At 33.5% G+C, this 21,723-nt stretch overlaps 1 protein-coding gene across 6 annotated transcripts in view; it reads right to left on the bottom strand.

Moving 5' to 3' along the window:
• Positions 1-899: 899 nt before the first annotated feature.
• The window catches only part of CUL2 (cullin 2), a 103,253-nt gene continuing 82,429 nt past the window's right edge, over positions 900-21,723 (bottom strand). For all 6 annotated transcript variants that reach the window (XM_045465530.1, XM_045465529.1, XM_045465525.1 and 3 more), the window contains 11 exons: positions 21,491-21,598; positions 20,481-20,540; positions 19,659-19,787; positions 19,468-19,554; positions 18,323-18,475; positions 17,985-18,062; positions 12,752-12,818; positions 6,705-6,907; positions 4,852-4,953; positions 3,621-3,737; positions 900-2,595 (listed from right to left, as the gene is read on the bottom strand). In XM_045465530.1, the coding sequence (XP_045321486.1) occupies positions 2,464-2,595; positions 3,621-3,737; positions 4,852-4,953; positions 6,705-6,907; positions 12,752-12,818; positions 17,985-18,062; positions 18,323-18,475; positions 19,468-19,554; positions 19,659-19,787; positions 20,481-20,540; positions 21,491-21,598 (1,236 nt within the window). In that variant the 3' untranslated portion in view covers positions 900-2,463. The remainder of the gene's footprint in view (positions 2,596-3,620; positions 3,738-4,851; positions 4,954-6,704; positions 6,908-12,751; positions 12,819-17,984; positions 18,063-18,322; positions 18,476-19,467; positions 19,555-19,658; positions 19,788-20,480; positions 20,541-21,490; positions 21,599-21,723) is intronic.

The raw sequence follows: 21,723 nt of genomic DNA on the forward strand, positions 1-21,723 counted from the left end.
AGAGAGGAGCATTGCCTGGTTAACAGGATTATCGGAAGGTCAAACAAAATAACATATGAGGAAGCACCAGTCACAGTCTGTACTCAATAAAAGTTAAAAAAATTAACAGAACTTTATAGCATTGTAGCATATACAGGTTATAAAATCCTATAAAGGTAGTACGTTATAAATAAAGCAAAGCACAAACCCCAGAGTATATCTTTGTTTATATTAAAGCAAACGGTCATAAAATCTTAGACTAAACCCCTAGAATAAAACTACAGCAGCAATTAAAATAATCTGGTTTCAAAGAGAAGGACAGAACGTGAACAAAAGCAGCATGCTGTCTGGCTGGAAAATGTATCACTGACTCACACATTAACTACCTCAGTATTAATAATAATTTTTAAGAACTTCTGAAAGTTTTGCTCACATTATTTTTGTTTTCCAAGATAAAGCACAGAGAACCCTTTCCTCTCCTTCCGCTTCTTCCCCTTTTGTAGCTTTGACCTCCTCTGCCCACAAGCACTAGGTACCGTACACAGGGCCTGTCAGGTTAGTGCTCTGGGCTGTGCACTAGGCTCGTAATGATTTCAAGTGCCTGACCTAACTTGACAAGACTGCAGCCTTCCCTTCATTCTCCTCAGCAGAAGGTCTGTGCTAGAATTCATTCTGAATGCTGCTCCCTCTTGGATGGTGACTTGGTTAAGTGTATCTGGCCTCTTCCTCCTCATGCGTGAGTATATCTTTAATGTTTCCTTTCTGGTAAAATGAGAAAAAGATGTGAAGAAAACTCTTGGCAGTCACTTCTGTAGACCTCAGCACAAGTATTTTGTCCATTTTTCAATATAATATATTTTCTTGACAATTTAGATACCAAGACTTAATTTAACATTTATAAATATTTAAGAAAAAAGGAGTCAATTTGGAAACTTTATCAACAAGTTATCAAAACAAGGTTTGTTTTTTGACAGTGAATGTACAATATTGTATGGTTTGCCATTACTTTCTCTCTAGAAAGAAAGGTAAATGAGAGATACAGTTTATAAGTAAGTCGTTATAAGCTTAGATTTTTCCAACACTTAAAGAGACATGAGTCAGAAAAAGTGCAATCGAACAAACCAACTGCAGAAGCCATTTTTGCAACAAGACCACATATTAGATGATATTAAGTAATTATTTTTTGTTAGGTGTAATAATGTCATTAAAGTTGTGTTTTTGTTGTTTTTAAAAAAGATCTTATCTGTCAGAGATACAAACTAAAGTACTGTAAGTAAAATGATTCCCATGGGATACCCTTTAAAATATTCCAGCTTATAGACGGGTAATAAATATAATAGACTGGAGTAGTCTAATACTGCTGTTAACATATATAATAAACAAAATAGTGGAATTTCATGTCTATAATAAGTGGCATCCGGTGTAATGCACCATACAGACAAAAAAAAAAAGGTATTTAGGTTACGCATTGCTAAGCACACCTATGACTTATGAGAGCGAATTTAGTATCAAAATGTATAGGGGTGTAAGGGTAATACACAGGTAAGAGAATGGAAGGAATACACTGGTATCACAGGCCCTCCTATAACTCAGAGAAAGGTAGAAGGAGAGGTAAGACAGCTGGGTATTTGTCTAACATTAGAATTAATGTATTATGAAAATAAACGACAACTTCTGGATGAGAAACGCTTTCTATCCAGACTTGAGGCCACCACATATTCTCCTCATCCTTTATTTCTGCGGTGTAAGCATATCACCAGAAACTCTTGATAGAATTAAATCCTCAACATTCAAAATGCTCATATCCAATGTAGTTCCAGTCCATAAAAATAAAACATTCTTTATGTTGAATGCATTTTTATGCATTCAAGAACAATAATCTAGACATTTTTCATGTAGGACTTAAGTAGGAGTAAAAGCGAGTTAAACCATTCAGATAAAAATGCAACTAAAGCTTCATTAGCTGCTTTGATGACTCATGAACATTTATATTTATACTATTATGTGTGATGCTCCATCCACATAAAAAAGGCATTCTATTTCTTTATTTTTTTTATTTGACAAGCAGCAATATCATGTTTGTCATTTTAATGTAGATACAATTATTAGGTTATCTGTCATATTACAATATTTAAGTTTTTTATTTTATGTCTTTTAAGATACATTAAAAAAAAAAAAAACACATCAACTGCAAACGTGAAGGGGAGAAAAAGCAAGGTACCCAACCAAATTTCCACATTTCAGCAATACTTCACTCATTCTTTTAATAAAGTTTTAAGAAATGTCATAATGACATGAGCTTGAAATATTTCTAGGCATTTTCTCTGACGCTCATGACGTGGCACTGGTGATGTTGTAAACAGCAGAAAAACAGGGGCTGCCAAATGACCAAATTATGGAGGCACAGGCCTGCTTTTTCCCACAGGAACACACCAAATGGTGATGGCAATGATCTTCTCACACCCACACTAGAGGAGAGCGGCATCACGCTACGTAACTGTATTCATCTGCTGACGCTTGGCTGCGTTCGATGTACTGTTTGTCTATCAGAACTTCAATACACTTCTTAATCATGCTGATACTAGGATTAAACCTAGCTCTTGACTGGCTAATCACCTGTTGGAGAGAGACATTGATGTGTCAAACTACTGCTAATCAGTCAGTTATAAATCATTACTAACTAATCGGCTATGATGTGCTTCCAATGCATTGAGTGAGGTTCCATCAAATAGACCTAATCCATATGGGAAAAGTATGCTTAAAGTAATTATGAAATTATATTAGTTAAACTGAATAAAATCATCCTAAATGCATGGGTATGATACATCAAACAAGTGAATGCCATGAACAGTATTAAACTGTTTTAGCTCAGAGGGCATTACACAAGGAGAGAGGGAACAATTTAAATCAATTTTGATGACAAAAAATTTTTATGTAAAATAGGGGAAAAGCCTAATGTTTATGTTGTGAAGGAATTAAAATGCAAAACACAGATATAGCAAAATCTAATAATTTTCACACATAACAAAATTAAACTATACACTAATCTATCTAAATACACGTACACATTCTCCAACTTCCATTTCACCCTTGCCAAACTTTCAAGTCCTTGCTGAACTAACACTTTCTCCAGAAACCTTCCCCCCAAATCCCCTAAGTCAATGCTTCCGTGTACATTCTCACAGTACTGTATCTCTTTCTCAGTGCATGTTAATGGAATTTTATATTTTTTGCTTGCATACTACTTCAGTCATGTATTTCTTCCCTATTAGACGGTCAGGAACCATATCTTGTGTTGCTCTGCACCGCATCCCTAATGACGTGCATAACACTCTATCACATGGTAGACACTCCTATATTTATGGAATGAATGAATACTTGATACAGTCAATTTCCTTCAATAACTGGACAGGAGGCTCAATATACTGGTGAACTTAGCTCTCTAAATCTAAGCCAAGGGAAATCTGAACTTAATACTGAAATTATAAGTGAGTACTGTTCTCATTAAGTAATGAGACATTTCTTTATGCTATTTGGGAATCATATTATTTCAGTATCATGTTTACAAAGAAACACTCCTAATCCATACATTGATAATACCCTTTGCCCCAAAAAGCCTTGAGGACTTCCCCGCCTTTTACCTCTTGAATAAGGGCATTATGCCGAAGTACTTTTCGTGCTTTCATGATACGAACTATAGCAGCTTGGAGATACATTTTCCGGTCCTCATCTACAGCACTTCTAGTCTGCTCCATTTCCTGTTTCACAGGGGGGAAAAAAGAGCAAATGAGACACTAGTCACTGAACCTTTCATAATTCATTCTATCAATGAGTTTAAATAAATTTCCAATCAATACTGAGCATCAAATTATGTAGTTAACATGTGCCCATTACCACATAACCATTACCAAAGGAATATCTACAGTGAGTTATTTATAATTTCTTGGGTTAAAGTTGGAAGGTTATTAAAAAAATTAACACTTACTGTAAAATGTATTTAATGTAAATAAGCAATAAAGGAGAATTTAAATGATTTTCAGATTTTCAATAATTTTCTAATTTCTGTCCTGTCGCGGAGTACAGACTATATACCACATATATGCTTTTAGATGCTTTAGTAACTGTGCATACTGGATCAAGCCTCAAGGAGAAGAGCTGTGAAAGATTCTATTTGGCTCAAGCAGAGAAGCAGGGAAGGATGGGCCACAAAGGGCCTATCTCCACACAGCTCAAGGAAACACAGTAGAGTGAGGCATAGAAGCGGGCAATGCCACATTAATAGGGCTCTCATAACAGCTTTTAAAAGACAAAATACAACCCACATATTATAAATTATTATTCAATAGCCTGGAGAAAAATGAGATCTCAAACATTTTTGTGTTGAAATTTAGTCATAATTAACTAACATCTGTCTCCCATGGGGGAATAAGTTCTTGGAGAGGGCCCGACATCCTATCTTTTAACTGGACATGGGGCAGGATGTAAAGTTAGAAACATTTTCAACTTCTCTTTGAAAGAAACGTGTTATAAAGCTTTTCTTTATTTTACAAATGAAAAATGTGAGAGATTATATCACTAGTCAAGGTAGGAATTTTTGTGAAGAATGCAAAGCAATGCTCCACATTTTGTCTAAAAGCAAATGTGACAATACTACAATACCCTTTTCCTTAAATACCCACTATATTACTATTTTTATAATCTAAGATACTGGCAGCGGGTTTGTTTGTAAGGTTAGTAAATGCAGAGAATAAACCAGAAAAAAATGCATCACATTATTACTTTTGATGTGCAAAGTTTTGCATTCTCTCAGTTATACTTGTGAAGTCCAATGCTTAAATATTTCCAAGAGAAACAACATTAAAAAGCACTTACCTGTGGGGTGTCTTTCTGCATCGATGTAGTAATTTTAAATTTTGTTCTTTTACTGCTAAAGTTCATATTTAATGAAAATGAAGATTCTGCATCAATGTCTTCCTATAATTAAAAATAATTCATTCATATTTATCAAAATTAAAATCATTAAATAGGAGTTGCTGCAAATAATATGCCTTAAAATGAAATGGCCAAGCAAAGAAGACTCAACTCTCATCATTTTACATTACAAAGATTATTTAAGAGAAAAGTAACTGTCTTCTGTCAAAGAAAGCAAAAAACAATTCTTTTCTAGTTTTACACTTGAATTTTAATCTGTTTAACATTTAGAAATAAGCTATTTTATGGCCCAACTATTATGTATACTACCACTAGATAAAGGGTCAAAGCTCATTGGCTTAAACAGAATTTAACATTTTAATTTTTATGACCTACTGTCACCCCATTTTGAAAAAGTGAGCAACCAATGGTCTTGTGCTGCAGTAACAAAATATCGATGATAAATAACTGGACTACAGAAGCAACTGGTTTCCCGTGGCACACATGACTCTGGCGTGGTTCTGATGAAGTTTACCCTCCAATTCATGTTTTATTCACTCTGCCAGAAGCAAGTGGCCTTTTCTCAAGTGAAAGTTGTCAAACCAACTTTTATAATCACAACTTCTCTATCAGGCTTAAGAAAGCCACTCATGTCCTATAGTGAGTTTTCTCCATCAGCAGGATCAAAAAGCACTTGGCAAATGAACCATCTTCAATAATAACCTAAGAAGTTCTGCTAAGGAATGGCATTCATAATTAAAATTTAATGTGCGAATAAGCAATCTGTATTTATTTTGAACACTCCTGGGCAGCAAAAATAATACATTTTAGAAAACTATACAACTTCTTAAGCACTTAATTTAGCTAAAAATTTATACTTAAAATTTTAAGTTTTAAGTTTAAAAATTCATGCTTAAATTATAACTAATTGCATTAATTAAAATCTTAATATTAAGAATTTAATATTTTGTTAAGATTCTGAAGTCAGAAAAATTAATCATTTCTCAGTATTAAGAAAAGCTTTGACTTTCAGAATACATGCTATTTAAAGCTGCTCAATCATAGGCTACAAAATATCATCGGATTAAATGAACTGATGAGAGAAACTGTAGGCTATTAAGTTCACCAAAACAAAAATGAAACACAATTTATGAGAATTTTTTCTTATAGGCACAATTTGAAATAGGACACTTAACTCATATCTGCTTTTTAAACACGATTTAAGTGTCTAAAATATACTGTAACAACAACAAAAACTTGTTATTAGGAAAAAAAAGCTATAAAGAAAAGAAGTAGATTACTGGCTTGCTCTTCTTGTGACAGATATTACAAATATATGGTGGTTATTAGTTGAGTCCTGGAATGAGGGAACAGGAGAGTGAGAGCATTTGGGATGGTTACACAAACTAAATATGCACACAAATAAACATCAATAGATGGTCATTTCCTATTACAGAATCATGTAATTAAATATCAACTAAACACATGGAAAAAAAAACAAACAGAAAGATTTACAATATGCTACTGTTTTTAACCTCAATTAACCAGAATCTACTCAGTGGCAATTCTTACACAATTTTCAGGAAACTGTCACAGTGTAGGACAAATAAAATCAAACTGTAAAGGGCACACAGTCACCAACTTCTCTGTGACTGCACAAGCTCACAGCTGTAAGGAGCCTACAGTAATGCAGCGGGCTCCACACTCAAGTGTGTTCAAAGTACAAAGGACATTGCCAATTATAAACTTACTTGAAAAACTGCAAACATCTCATGAAAAAGCTGTAATGTTTATAATGCTTAAATTCCCCATACCTTTTCTGAATCATGGTTAATCATTTTCACATCAAGTAATGATTTGATTGTTTTTGTCAGTTCCTTTTCATTCATTTGAGTGCTGTCTTGAAGCTCTTTATAGCTGACAGTTTCACTGTTGTTAAAGGCAAGAAGAACTGCCATTTGGTATGTTGTAACCATGGCTACATATGGTTTGCCCAAGTAGTTCATTTTAACTTCACCTACAATTAAAACAAAATTGTGACAATAAACTGATCATCAAAGAAACATTTCAAAATTACTTGAGTAATTGTTTATTTCAGGTACTTTCTCCTGAAAGAATGAGCCAAGGACTTATTAAATTGTTATAAAGCCATTCTTGCCAGCAATGTAATCATTTTGTTTGTTTGGGGGGTGGAGGGAGGGCTGTTAGTTTTGAGTAGGCAGTATAAATCACAATTAAACTAAAATACCTCTACCAGTAGGTAACAATGTCTCTAAAAGTTAATAGGAAAGCTAAGACTTAGGCATGAAAAAAAGCAGTAAGAGGAGGTGAGGGTAGGAGGAGAAATGGACAAAAGGAGAGAATGACAGCCTGCTACCAGTAACTGCCTCAGGGGTGTCTATCTGGCAAGGTTCAAGCACACAGGGAGGTCTACAAGCACACGGGAGATGCTTCTCCTGTGGCTCTAACCTGCAGTTTCTGCCAAAATTTAACAATGCTATTTTGTCTCATAAACAAACATTTTTCTTCTCAGTAACTTTCTAGGGGCAAACAAATGGGAGAAGAGACAAAAAGATACATTATTTTGATGAAATAGTTGATAGAATAAACAAGTTCTAGATACTACACTACTCTGGAAAGCTATAAAGGATACAGGGGGTTTAGGCTCACTGAAGTTCTGCAACACCCCAGGGAGGCAGTGCACTGAAAAGTTTATAATAAACTGTATGACAAACATGTATGCACTCTATAACATGTAAAGTTAACGCAGGTCAACCAACAATTTCCTTTAGGACATAAAGCATAAAGCTGTGGTTTAGTGGCTGTATTTCTCTCTGTCTCTTACACACCCTGAATTATTTGACTATTAATGGATTATAAACTAAACCATTACAAGATCTGGTTTTAAAGCTCTACATTATACTCAAGGAGGCTATATTTCACATGAACTTACCCCAGAGGCTACATTCTCCCTGTGAGTGGTAATTAGGATCTCTGATCAAGATGTTGTGCTTATTTATTCATTATGTAATTAAAAAATTTAAAGGATATCAAGTCAATTCTGCCACTGATTATCATGCAGATGCCTATTCCAATTTTTATTGTGCTTCAACCTATTTCAAAAATAACTGTTATTCAGATAATTATTTAGAAACACCTAAAGAAAAATATGCCTTATGTCTGAATTTTCATGAAAGGAGGGCTTAACAGAGTTTAAGTAAAAAGTTAACATTAGGAGTGTCCTGCCAACAATAAGTACCAAAAATACTTTAAGGACTCTCACCTCAACATTTAAGTTTGGGAAATATGGTGAGAAGCAAGATATCACATAAACTGTACATAATTTGTGTAATGACTGTTTCAATCATATGTCAGAAACAAGTACGAAGTAATGCATCAAACATGCAGATGATGAAGTGGGACCTCAGGCGACACTTTATGGATGCTATAACACGCTGCCATGGGTTTGGACACAGAATGCATCTCCTGCCACACCAAGCAGTCTTTCATCACCACCAGAACCCAAGGAACATTAAGAGACAATGCAAGGAAAGGGTCAATGTAAATAAAGGGTCAACATAGCATTTATTATTAAGTTCATTCTGCAACATTTAATAAGAGGAAAACTAGTTTTGTAATACTTTTTTTTTTCCCCTGCTATTTTTTAGTTGTCAGCATTAGGGGCACATGGGCCTCTTGCCACCTTTTCAGTACCACTGAAAAGTACCACAGTACTCATTAGCTCACAGAAGGAAAAAAAATGGGAAAAGCGTAGAGGGAATATGTGGGGCAGGGTAGGAAATCCCAAATTTGGACGATTCATTTAATTACTGCCATAAACAGAAACAGAAGATACAAACGAGGTCATTTTACCTACAGAACAGGCTGGCAAACTTGATGAAACTTCAAACTAGAACAAAACATTCTGATACACACATACTTTGAAAAAATAAGCCAACCATAACTCAAGAGGTATTTACAACTACAGGAAGTTAACGAGTGGGCAGAACTCTCTTAATAGTTTCATCCAAGTTACTTTCCCATTACCTGTCGGCTCCTTAGTCTCTAAGGGAAAGCTTTTCTTTACAGAAGAATGTCAGCTACTAAATGCTGAATGAATGATAGAGTATCGCCAATTTGCAATCAGTAATGAAATAACTGATTCAAGCCATGATCATCCGTGGGTGCCAAAACCATTAGATAGAGCTGTTCCTGAAAAAGGGTATTCATATGGGACCTAGGTATCTCCCCTCAGATCACCTGTTAATTGAAAAGGGAAAAGAGTATCTTTACAATGAAGCTATCTGGTGGTCACCACCTTAACCAGGTGTCCAACATTAGAGTCTCTAACAGTGGGATAACCTGATATTATATGCCTTCTGGTGCATTATGAAGTATATAGAGCTGCCTAAGAAGTATTCTTGCCGACAATATAATTTGAATAGAATCAAACTTTTGAACCTAATTTCAGAAATACTAATTTACAGAAAGTATAGGGAATAGAAAACAAATCAAATACATCACAATAATGTGACAAATCCAAAACACTGTCTGGTCTTTTCAAAAAAGTATGTCAAGAGGGCTAAAGGGGGTTAAGGAAGAGGTGGTAGGGAAAGGAAGTAGGAAGACACAATAACCAAATGCAATCAGTGACCTCTGATTACATTAAAACAGGCATTAAGGTCTCTTTGGGGACAACCAAGGAAATCAAATATGGACTGGACATTAGGTAATATTAAAATCCCTCACAATTTTAACTGTCAAAGTATTTGAAATCAATAATGAAAGAGAATTCAGTCAAGGATAGGATCATTACCTTTTAAGGTATGTGCAATATGGTGGGATTTTGATTTTGGCAAATTTGCCAGATTAGATTTTGGCAAATAATCAATACTTATATGACTTATAGTTCATTAATTGCTTATATAATCTAATTCTATGTATTATTTATGTATTATCTACATAGCTATGTATTAACCAATGAAGTGTTACTTCCCTTGAATTTATTTCTCAACTTATCTCTCAGCAGCTGACTTGGGATTCCTATAAAATCTTGATGTGCCATAAATAAAATTTATTTATATCCAGTGTAAGTTTCTAGGTTCTGTATTTGTCATTTCTTCATCCAGTTGTTCTCTCAGAATAATTCTACCCAATGTCCTAGTCATAAATCCAATGGAATTTTTATCTTTCTCTCATTCAGTATCTCTGTCACACCTGATAGCATAGATTGCTTACTTCTTAAAATTCTTACCTCTGTTGGTAATATGCTCTCAACATTCTTCTTTGCCTATCTTGGCTAAGTCCTATTCATCCTTGAAAACCAAGTTTAGATGTTATTTACTCAGAAGGTTTCCTTCACCAGGAGCTATTTGCTACCACCAACCTATGGGAAACTAAAACCCTGGGCTCACCTATTACAACATTCAAAACATTTACCATAATTATTTACTTGTCTATCCTCCCATTAAATGTGAGCTTTTTGAGGGCTGAGGCTCTGTATTTTACCTGTACTTGGCATACAGAAGTACTTGGGACAAAGATGTTCTGTGGGTTATAAATGAATTTTTCAAAGTGAAAGATGAGGGAATAGGCTCAGAGAAGTTAAGTAATTTGCTCAAGGTTATAGACTTAATAGGCTAATAACCTGACATCTCCTGATTCTAAGTTTCTCCAAATATCACTTTATACCCCATCTCCAACCATTTGTAAAGACTCTTGGATTACAATACAAATAATACCTGGAATAATGTACAAATGGATTAGGAAAGAATAATTTTGATTATATGTAAAGGTATGAGTAATAGAGGTTCTCAAGAAACAAAACTCTTAGTCTAGAATGAGAGCCAATGTTTTAAAGGAGCCCTGGAACCTTATGACAAATGTGGGAACCACAGAACAAGCATCTTAAAGACAGATGGTGTTTGACAACTTTTGCTAATGAGTAAATGAATAAATGAGAAACAAAACCAAAATAAAATTTTACCCAATAGTTTCACTGATAGATCACAGGTATTTTCAGTGCTTTCAGTGATTCAAAACAAAAACGAATTTACAAGGTTAACAATATCTTTTCCAAGGAATAAACTATTTGACTCTAATGAAGACACATATACACAACATTGAAACAAGACAAAAACAAACAAATGAGCTCCAAAAATCTGGTTATCATGGACCAGCTTTGGAATTCTGTATGTTCAAAAACAGAAAAGGAATGTTGTTCTCTTTCCTATCTAGGTGTCATCAGTAACAGTTTTCAGGTCAAATTCCAAGAGCAAAAACTATGTCGTTTTTTTCTTTATTTCTATTACAATTAAGTTGCTGAACACCAAAAAAGTGAGCCCCTCATTAAAATACTTTAGGAGGTTGATTACTGCTGAGGTAATGAGAAAAACAAAGAGAGTTTAAACTCCCCAAGACAGATATTCATGGATATCAAAAATAAATTAAATTCAAGTACATTAAGATATATTAGTTCTTTTAGTTATCTAAAACACTGGTTGAGCATGTTTTTTCTTAAAACCCATTATATTTACTAAATGAGAATAGAAAAAATTCATAACAGATGTAAAATTAAAGGTCAAGTACAAATTGACCACTTATTAAATATCATTTCTGGGGCGCCTGGGTGGCTCAGTCAGTTAAGCATCTGACTTCGGCTCAGGTCATGATCTTGTGGTTTGTGAGTTTTGAGTCCTGCTTCGGGCTCTGTGCTGACAGCTTGGAGCCTGGAGCCTGCTTCGGATTCTGTGTCTCCCTCTCTCTCTGCCTCTCCCCCACTCACGCTCAGCCTCTCTCAAAAATAACGTTAAAAAAAATTTTTTTTTAATCATTTATTTCACAAACTGCTGAAAAAATGTAAATGTCCAACTTGTTCAATAAAGTTAAACTTGTGTATGTTTTATCGTGCACTGATTATGTACTAATATGTATTACTAACAATGAGACATCATATTCCAAATATAAATTAGTCAAATAAATGGTAAGAGAAATTTTTCTTAAGTGAGTGAATAGAATTTCCTAATAAAGGTTATGGCACCTGATTGATCAAATTTTCTTATACCATTTGTAAGAGATATACCCTTAACAGAGATACCTTTTCCTTCTTACAGAAAGAGAAAGTTGACTCAATGAACTTTTCAAAGCAGAGCTTTAGCAAAAGTAGAGAAATTTTTGAGTGTTTGCTTTGGCTAACATCTTCAGGCAACTCAGAGCAACTGCACACAGTCTACAGTCATTCAGTTATGAATCCTACTGTCAAATAAGTGGACCCCACTGTTCCAGAAAGAAGCAAAGGACCAGATTCTGACTTAACTTTTCTAAAATTAAAAACTACTGGAAATTAATTGGGACACTCTGGAAAAAGTATTTACTATTGCAGTTCACTATAGCACCAAAAAGAAAAATTAAATGCTTGGATCTCCTTATGATCCTATAATGTTTAATGAAATTTCTGAGGACATTTGACATATTTAGAGAAAATAGGTTTTTTTTAAGAGTATCTGACCTGTCAAGTCTTGGTTTCTAAATAAGATTTCTACTGTCTATATAAAGTGGTTTGTTACAGAAATGTAAGAAACCATTATAAAATTCAGACATTTTCTTACCAAGCAGTAATAAAAACAGCATAATTTTATACTTATACTATTAAAAAGTGCTGCACTTGAACTTCATTATTAGTTGCTTTAATGATAACCAGCAAGGCAAATAGAGGAAAAGAGGTTAAAAACTATCATTAGAAAAAAATAAAACAAAAAAAACAAAACTATCATTAAGCTGTAAGAAATCTCTTCCATTAAATTATTAACATAATTATATCAGGTAAATTTCACTACACTAGATATAATTAAATGCATTTTACCTGTACAGAGATAATGTAACCATGTAAGTTTCCTTCCACTAAAATGCTGGCTGTAAAATAATTCAAACTGTAGAAAAAGAAAAAAATCAAGTTAATTTCAGCTACTATAACATAACTACCTAGCTATTACTACATTGAAAAAGTAAAAAAAATGTTCATGTTAGAAAAAAACATTATAACCCATCTGGTATACTTACTCATTGTATAGATGAGAAAACATATCCATGGCAAGTCCCTGACCAAGATCTTACAATTATTAGTCCAGCTCTTTTCACTTACAACTTTGTCCAGGATTCTCTCCACTAAACCACAGCCCTGTACAGTTGACTATTTGTATAAATTCAGAAATGACACAGTCAATGATTCATTTTGAGTTTGGAATGATAGCCATTTGGACTTTACAAATACAAACTACAGACCAAAAACATCATCATATATTTCCAATATGAAAATGGAAATCATACCTTCATTTCTAATCTCCTATTTGCCAACATATATACCCTTGCTAAAGTGACAGGTTGATTAATATTTCTGTGGTTACCTATAAGGTGACATCTACAATTTAACTTTACATCCAGTCAAACACAAATACAAACAAAGTTTCAAGGTACTCATCTTTGTATCTTCTTTTGTTGATATTATTATAAAAAAATTAACATTCTATTATTGTAGCTTTGAAAATTAAAAAACATCTTCCTTGAACTGAATGCATAATTGTAGGACATCAATCCAAAAAGTACCTTTTAAAGAGCCAGTACATAATTTATAGTGAGAAAACAATGCTGAAATGTAAAAAAAACAAACCTCAATTTCATTATAACACTAAAAAATAAACGCATCATGTCACAATTCAGAATTATGGACATACTTTCAGCCATGATGTGCCACATGTAATAGTTACACCTAAAGCTTTTATCTGTATATCAAACTTAACCTTTTTTATTCCCAAAACAAAGTTTCAATAAAGCAATCACCAATGTTTGACCTGCCAGCTGCATACTTTCACTCTTTACAGCAGAAGTTTATAGCTGTCAGCCAAGAGAATTAGTGAATTCTTTTCAGCAGTTTATTCCAAGTTTGCCTGGTCCTGGGAAGCTGAAACTTGTTCAGCACGCTTTCCCTCCAATAGCATGATAAATAGGAAATGCCTGGCACCTAAAATACTTAAGATTTTCTGCTTGGTTCTAATCTAGACAAAGAGAAAAGTCAAAATAATGTCATCAAAGAATCCTAGAAGCGGGCTTTGACTAATCATCTCCAGGGGTGTCAATAAATTCAATTACTACTACATAACTCATAATTTTATGATGAATAATTTACAATGAATTTGTGGAGAAAAGCAAAATAAAACATTTTGAAATCAAGAAAATCAAACTTTAAAATGCTCTTTATAAATTATTTAAGTGCAAAACTAGCTCCAGGATGTATATTCCAAGCTCTGAAGGCACATGCCTTGCCTCTTTATACTCCTAGTTCTACCAGTCAAGTTTTATCGATAATGATATAGATACATCAACAGAAAATATTCTTTTACCTTAAATTTAAAATAAAGATTTTCATTTCTGTAAATCATCAAGAACAAAAAGTCTCAGTTCCAAATGGAAATATTATAATATTCATCTGGTATTCAAAGATAAAAGCTATAAAACTTTGCTTCATTATATCATTAAACAATTATGTTACCAAAGTTTAGTAGTAAAAAATATGTCTTGCCTCAACTTCTAATTTTAAAATAAGTAACAGGCTAGGACAGCATCTTTTAAATGCCGTTTGAGGGTATTAATTAGAACTCAAGAGGCCTTAAAAATGAATAATTCCTATTCACTTCTAATAGAGAGGTGAATTAATACAGATTACTTTATATTTCCTCAGTATTATTGAGATTTCTGGACCACGTACAAAGGAAATATAACAAGATTTAATGGTCTAATATGCAAAAATAAATTATTTTTTATTGTTTTAGTTTTTTAACGTTTATTTATTTTTGAGACAGAGAGAGACAGAGCATGAACAGGGGAGGGTCAGAGAGAGAGGGAGACACAGAATCTGAAACAGACTCCAGGCTCTGAGCAGTCAGCACAGAGCCCGACGCGGGGCTTGAACTCACGGATCGCGAGATCATGACCTGAGCCGAAGTCGGACGCTTAACCGACTGAGCCACCCAGGTGCCCCAAAAATAAATTATTTTTAATTAAAGTTTAATTTCTATAGTTTTAAGATTCACATGTGTAAAATGAAAGTAAATTTTTTGTAAAATAACTACATATTTTACGATGTAAAATATAGAAAAGATCACTAAGGCAAGATGAATTATTTACATGTAAAAATGTACACTGTTAAGTACACAGATGGATTTTCATTCCTATGTAACTGAACCCTTGGATTTACTAGGAAAAAAATAGGAGGACAAACTCCCTCTGCTGGTAATTAGCGAAAATCCAAATGGAGAGGACAATATTCTTGGAATCATAAATAGTCAGAGAAAAAAACCTGCTGTTTATAAGTGAGGAAAGTGAAACCTGATAAAAGTTATACATTAATAAAGGCTGAAGGGTTTAAAAACCTGATGTTGGAAAATGATTATTTCAAGAGGAGAGAAAAAAAACAACATAAAGTTAAAAGGAAACTATTTGTGGCAGCACCTGTTCTCTGCCTTAATTGTGATTCAAAAACTTGGGCCCTTAAGAAGTAAGTTTTAATACTGTCAAAGATGAGAGGTTAATTTTCTTCCACTTGCCAGATCACAAATACATCAAAATGCCTTACCTGGCTACCCAACCCCTACTCCTAGCTTGCATCTATCCTTTTTGCAAAATCCGTACTAACCTGGGCTCACACTATGCCCACCCAAATGAATGCTTTTCTTCATGTAGTTTCTAAGATGGTCGTGCCACCATGCCTTTCTAAGGAAGATGCAAGAAGTCCCTAAGTTCAACTCCTATTTTGAAAGCCTACCTTATGCCTAGTATCTTGAAATCTACCTGGTTGGTTACACTACTCTAACTCTGCTATTACCATTACTACTATAACTGTTACTTCTTCTATATTAGCTACCATTTATTGAGTACTTATTATACACCAGGCTAAGTGCTTTACATGATCTCATTTTATCTTTGTATCAGCACTCTGAGGTAGTCCTCTTATCAGTTAAAATATTAGAAAGTTATGTGCCCAAAGTCACAGAGCATACGTAGTAAATAGCAGGATAGGAATATAAAATAAAAAACTATGATTCCAAAGCATGTACTGTTATTTTATTTATAATGCTTATTTTGAAAGAAACAAAAAACATACTTACTTTAAAACATGACTCAAAATATCCATTACATATATCTCTAGGGAATAGTGTAATGAAATACCATTTTCATTTTTAACTTCATAACGTATGCATAACCCACTGGTTCATGAACAACCTCAAGTTAGTGTCCAAATAAGTGACTATAAACAATAATGAAGATTTCTCTAGAAAAAAATGCTACCCAAACTTCTAATCAGTCAAGAAATAAGAAACCTCTTTTGGTGAGTTAGTAAATCAAAAAGGGTTAGTTGCAAGAGAAATGAAAACATGTCCACTAAAAACCTTGTACACGAATGTTCACAGCAGCATTATGCATATATTAAAAAGGCGGAAACCACCCAAATGTCCATCAACTGATGAACGGACACATATGTGGTACATCCATACAAGAGAATATTATTTGGCAATAAAAAGGAATTAACTACTGATACATGTTATAACATGGGATGAACCTTGACATTATGCTGAGTGAATGAAGTCAGTCACAAATGATATGACTCTGTATGAGATGTCCAGAATAGGCAAATCTATAGAGAAAGAAAGTAGACTGCTTCGGGATGAGTGGAGTGGTGAAGGGAGTTAAGGAAAAATGAGGAATGACTACAAATGGGTAGGGGGTTTTGGAGGGGCGATTTTGGGGTAATAAAAATGTTTTAAAATGGATTGTGTGATGGTTGCACAACTGTGAATATACTAAAAACCACTGAAATTGTACATGTTAAATGGGTGAATTGTATAGTGCTATGGTTTGAACGTCTGTGTCCCTCCCAAATTCCTATGCTAAAATCCTAATGCCCAATGTGATGGTATTAGGAGATGAGGCCTCTGGGAGGTGCTTGGATCATAAGTATGGAACCCTCAGGAACAGGATTAGTGCTAACAGAAGAGAGACCTCACAGAGCTCCTTAGCGCCTTCTACCATGTGAGGACACAAGAAGTCTGTGGCCTGAACATGGCCCTCACCCAATCACGCCGGCACCCTGTTCTTAGGTTTCCAGCGTCCAGAACTGTGAGAAATAAATTTCTGTTTTTTATAAGCCACCCAGGCTGTGGTCTTTTGTTAGTTAGAGCAGCCTGAACAGGCTAAGACATATGTTATACGAATTATAGCTCAATAAAGCTGTAAAGATACAGTCTCTACAGTCTTTTTAAAAGCTTTTTGGTAAGCATTGTAAGGTTTATATACAGTTGCACTTTAAAGCATTTTTTCTAGGTTATTTCACATTCCATATATTTACCTAAATCACAGTCCAGAAATAAAAATAACTATCACAGGGGATAAATGTGGAGGCTCAAAAATGGCTCCAAAACTGAATGAAAAATTAGAAAATGATCATTTTAAGTATTGTGTTCTAAGCTGTCTTCTAATATCAAAATTTCTGTAACTTAAAACTGCTTAAGAGCAGATAACAGATTTAATAAAAATGAGACACACTTGACAAAGAACTGGATGACACACTTAGCATTTTAGTTTTTTTTTTTAGTTTATTTACCTTGAGAGAGCAAGAGAGAGACAGAGAGACAGAGAGACAGAGAAAATGAGAAGAGGAGGGGCAGAAAGAGAGGGAGAGAGAGAATTCCAATCAGGCTCTGTGCTGTTAGTGCAGAGCCTGACATGGGGCTCAGTCTCACTAACCTTGAGCTCATGACCTAAGCCAAAATTAAGAGTCTGACTTGGCCACCCTGGAAACCCCTTAGCATTTAGCCAACTTAGTATTTAACTGACTGAGCAACCAAGGCACTGCCTTAGCATTTTAGTTTTAATATTAGGAACCACAATAATTTACATTTTTCCTACAAGGCAGACTAACTATAATTTGTGAATATACTTTTATATCACCTGAGCCCTCAAGGCTTTGTAAAAATATTTAAATATAACGTGAAGACAATTATTAAAATTTCTTTGGTCTTCTAATATATTTTCTGCAAACTTACCATCTGTACACTTTTTTCCAATTCCTGGGGAATTGCAAATGTAGATGAAGGAGCCTGAGTAAGAGGCCATGCACCAGCCTACAAGGAAAAAAGTTAAACAAATAAATATCTAACTTAAAAGAAAATATTTTTAAAATGATTTAAGCAACTAAAGCCCCCTTTTTTTTATCTCCCTTAAAATGTTGATAAAGCCCATCAACATTTCTATCATGACATATTTCATTCCAAATCAATACAACATGTAACTTTAGAAGATAGCATCCACTGACTGAAAGAAATGTAATCAGGCATCCATTATTAATCCTTTGTATCAGAGTTTTTGAAATGGTTAGTCATACCTGTAGAACATATATTTGAAAACTAATTCCTAAATCTATTACTGTGTCTTGATTTTTGATAAAATTGTTGAACTTATTGTTGAGATCAGCACTGACACTCATATCTGTATACATCCGATGAAGCTTGCTGGTAAACTCATAACCACAGGCTTGCTGTAAAAGAAACAGTTTTTAAAAATAAAAATAAAAAACCACATTGATTATTAAAAGAATGTGATAGGTCTACAGTCAAACATCCTGCTTGTTTATTTACACCAGAGGCCTGTATTATTCATAATCTAAAGCAGCTATTCAAAACAAAACCTTTCAAAAAAATTTTTCTGTTTAAATGCAGAATAAATGAGAACACATATTTATGAAACAATAAATTTCCCTTTAAAACAAAAACTTTTCTATAAATTCATATATCCTATTTCAACACTACAAAATGTCCACTATATGTAAGACACCTTTTAAGGTTTATATATAGTATCAAACACACATGAAAGATGACTGGGAATATTTGAGCCAGTAGTCAATTTAAAAAGGAGGGTATTTAGACATATTTTTAATGCCATCTATTGAAATCTACCTCTTTGAAATTATTTAAAACTCTGTCATCACCAGGTCAGAAAATTTGGATCTCTAGTCTTGGGATACAAAACGCTTTGTGTTAACATCATTTTTAAAATTTAAAAAGTTATTGATACATTTAAAAAGGACCACATATTATATTCTGTGTCTACTATAGAGGAAAATGATCAACTACTGAATAACGCAGGATAAGAACCAGCTACTACTTATCTCATCAGTCCATAAGCTAAAATGATGTAGAAATATTTACAAAGGAAAAATGAAATTCAACTGTACTCCAAAACTTGTACTTAAAAGAATAATTTCGGTGTATTCATTTATAAGTAATACAAGACTTTTGTAAAATTAACACTGTTTATATCTTGTGGATAATTTTATATCAATATATAGAGAGGGATTGTGTCCTTTCAATGCAGAATTTGCATATCCCACCACACAAATATACATTCTACATTTTAACCAATTACCTAATGATGAAAGATTTCGTTACTACATATAATGCTGCAAATAAATATATTTATGTGCTAGTGGAATAATTTTTAGGACATTATTAGATCACAGGCTTAAATTACCTTTAATTTATTGATCATGGCTTCTTCAGAATCCATAGACATAGATAACCCGTGAATTAAACGCTTCGCCAGCATTCTTGCGTAGAACTACATTAAAAAATTTTTTTAAAGATTACTTCCTTTCTGATGATTTAAAGTTCAAAACTAAATCAGACTGAAACACAAATATAACTTCCTTATTTATAACTTACCTTTTGAAAAACATCTTTATCATCGATATACTTGAAAACAGTGATGAAGCTCGTGAGTTTGTCTTCTACTTCATTCTCAGTCATCCCCTTCGCTGACTTCTTTAGTAAGTTGTCACAGTACTTGGCAAGCTGAAGTAGAAATTGACAGCAAATTTTAGAAAGGGCCCTTCTGTACATATCATGCCTCAAAGGAGGCAAGGTGGCAAAAATACAAAATAAGATCAATGGACAGGGTCTCTGGCATCCTAAAACTTTTATTTTAAAAACATGAACATGACCTTAAAATATAGGTCTTAAGGTAAAAACCAAAACAACAACAACAAAAACAAAAACACGTAGAAACAACCCAAAAATCTAATCAACATGTAGTGACCAATAAAGCACTGATACAAATAATGTAAGTTTCAAAAGAACACCTAGATGAGTTTTGAGAGGCTCTGTAATTTATTATGTTAAATAAGTACTTTTCTTTTAGGCTATCAAAAACTTACCATCAATTTTTTTTAGAGTTCAGATAAAAAAAATCCCTAATGCAAATTATTTCAAAGCAAACGTATTTTAAACCCCAAACGTAAAATGGAATATTTTCTCCTTCAGTTATTCCTTAAAAACAAAAAAGGCTTCAGCATATGGCCAACTGCATTCCTTAAATAAATGCCAAATTATACACAATGTATATAATCACTTTTATTTTTAATAATTTAATTTCATCTATTTTTCTGAAAGAGACTACAAAAGCAAATTGATTTGATGTTCTCCTCAGTTTTCTTTTTCTAATACTGATTTTCCATAAGATTATTTTTAAGCAATCATCAAACTTACCAGTTCAGGTGCTTTGCAAACAGACTTGGGTTCTCTGTAATTTACAACTGATGTAAGGGCCTACATAAGAAAACAGACCAATAATTAGTCCCCAGGAATAGGGGAAAAGTGCAGATGGTTCAACAGAGAATGTTATTATCTGTAAATCCAAAAATTAGTGCCTCACACAAAACATGGCATTCTGATGGTAGTGTTCTTGTTTTCATATTTAACACACAGGGTAAATTTCTCTAACTCTATTCCTCATGGTAACTACATAAAAATTATATATATTGTTCCTACTGAAAATATTCTCTATAACTCATTATTGCTATTTGAACACAGATAAAATAAGACTACATTTTAAAAAATCTTACAATAGCTATCTAAGCAAATTTTCCTTTAAGGTATACTAAAATCCAAAAGTTTGTAAAACGTATTTATTTTTCTTTCAAATATCATTGTTATTTCAAATATTTCAAATATAGTAGCCTAAGTATTATATTTAAAGGAAAAATCACTACTAAAGAATATTAAAATTACACATGCATTTTTGAAGATACTAGTTTATTAAAAATTTCCCCTATATTGCATACTCATGGGAAATTCAATTCCCATATAATTCAAACATTTGATTTAACCACTCAGTTATTAATCTAAAAGTTTTATTTTGGGGCGCCTGGGTGGCTCTGTCGGTTGAGCGTCTGACTTTGGCTCAGGTCATGAACTTGCAGTCCGTGAGTTCAAGCCCCGCAATGGGCTTGTTGCTGTCACCTGTCAGTGCAAAACCCTCTTTGGATCCTCTGTTCCCTCCTCTCTCTGCCCCTCCCCTGTTTGTTCTTTTTCTCTCAAAAAATAAATAAAAAACATTAAAAAAAAAAGAAAAAGAAAAAGAAAAAAAGAAAAGTTATATTTCAATTTGACTTTGTCTAGATTAGAAGTCATACACATAATCAGTTAGAAGCTCAAATTCTGAAACTGCCTAAAGAATAGTGATTAAATAGAATTATATATACAGATTAAAAAGTTACCTTATCCAATGCACTCATAAAGTGCTGATCACCATTTAAAACAGTGTTGATTAGTTGAACAAATTTACCATGTACTTCCAAAACTGACTCCACAAATAGTGTTGGCATCTACAAATATGAAATACAATGTACAAAATCACATTTTAAGAAGGATAAAATTAGGCTCACTAAAGAATTGCTTCATTACATGTAAAGTTTTTCCCAAGCAAATTAATGTTATATACACATTATAT

The sequence above is a fragment of the Leopardus geoffroyi genome, chromosome B4, assembly GCF_018350155.1.
Source record: "Leopardus geoffroyi isolate Oge1 chromosome B4, O.geoffroyi_Oge1_pat1.0, whole genome shotgun sequence".
Lineage (NCBI taxonomy): Eukaryota > Metazoa > Chordata > Mammalia > Carnivora > Felidae > Leopardus > Leopardus geoffroyi.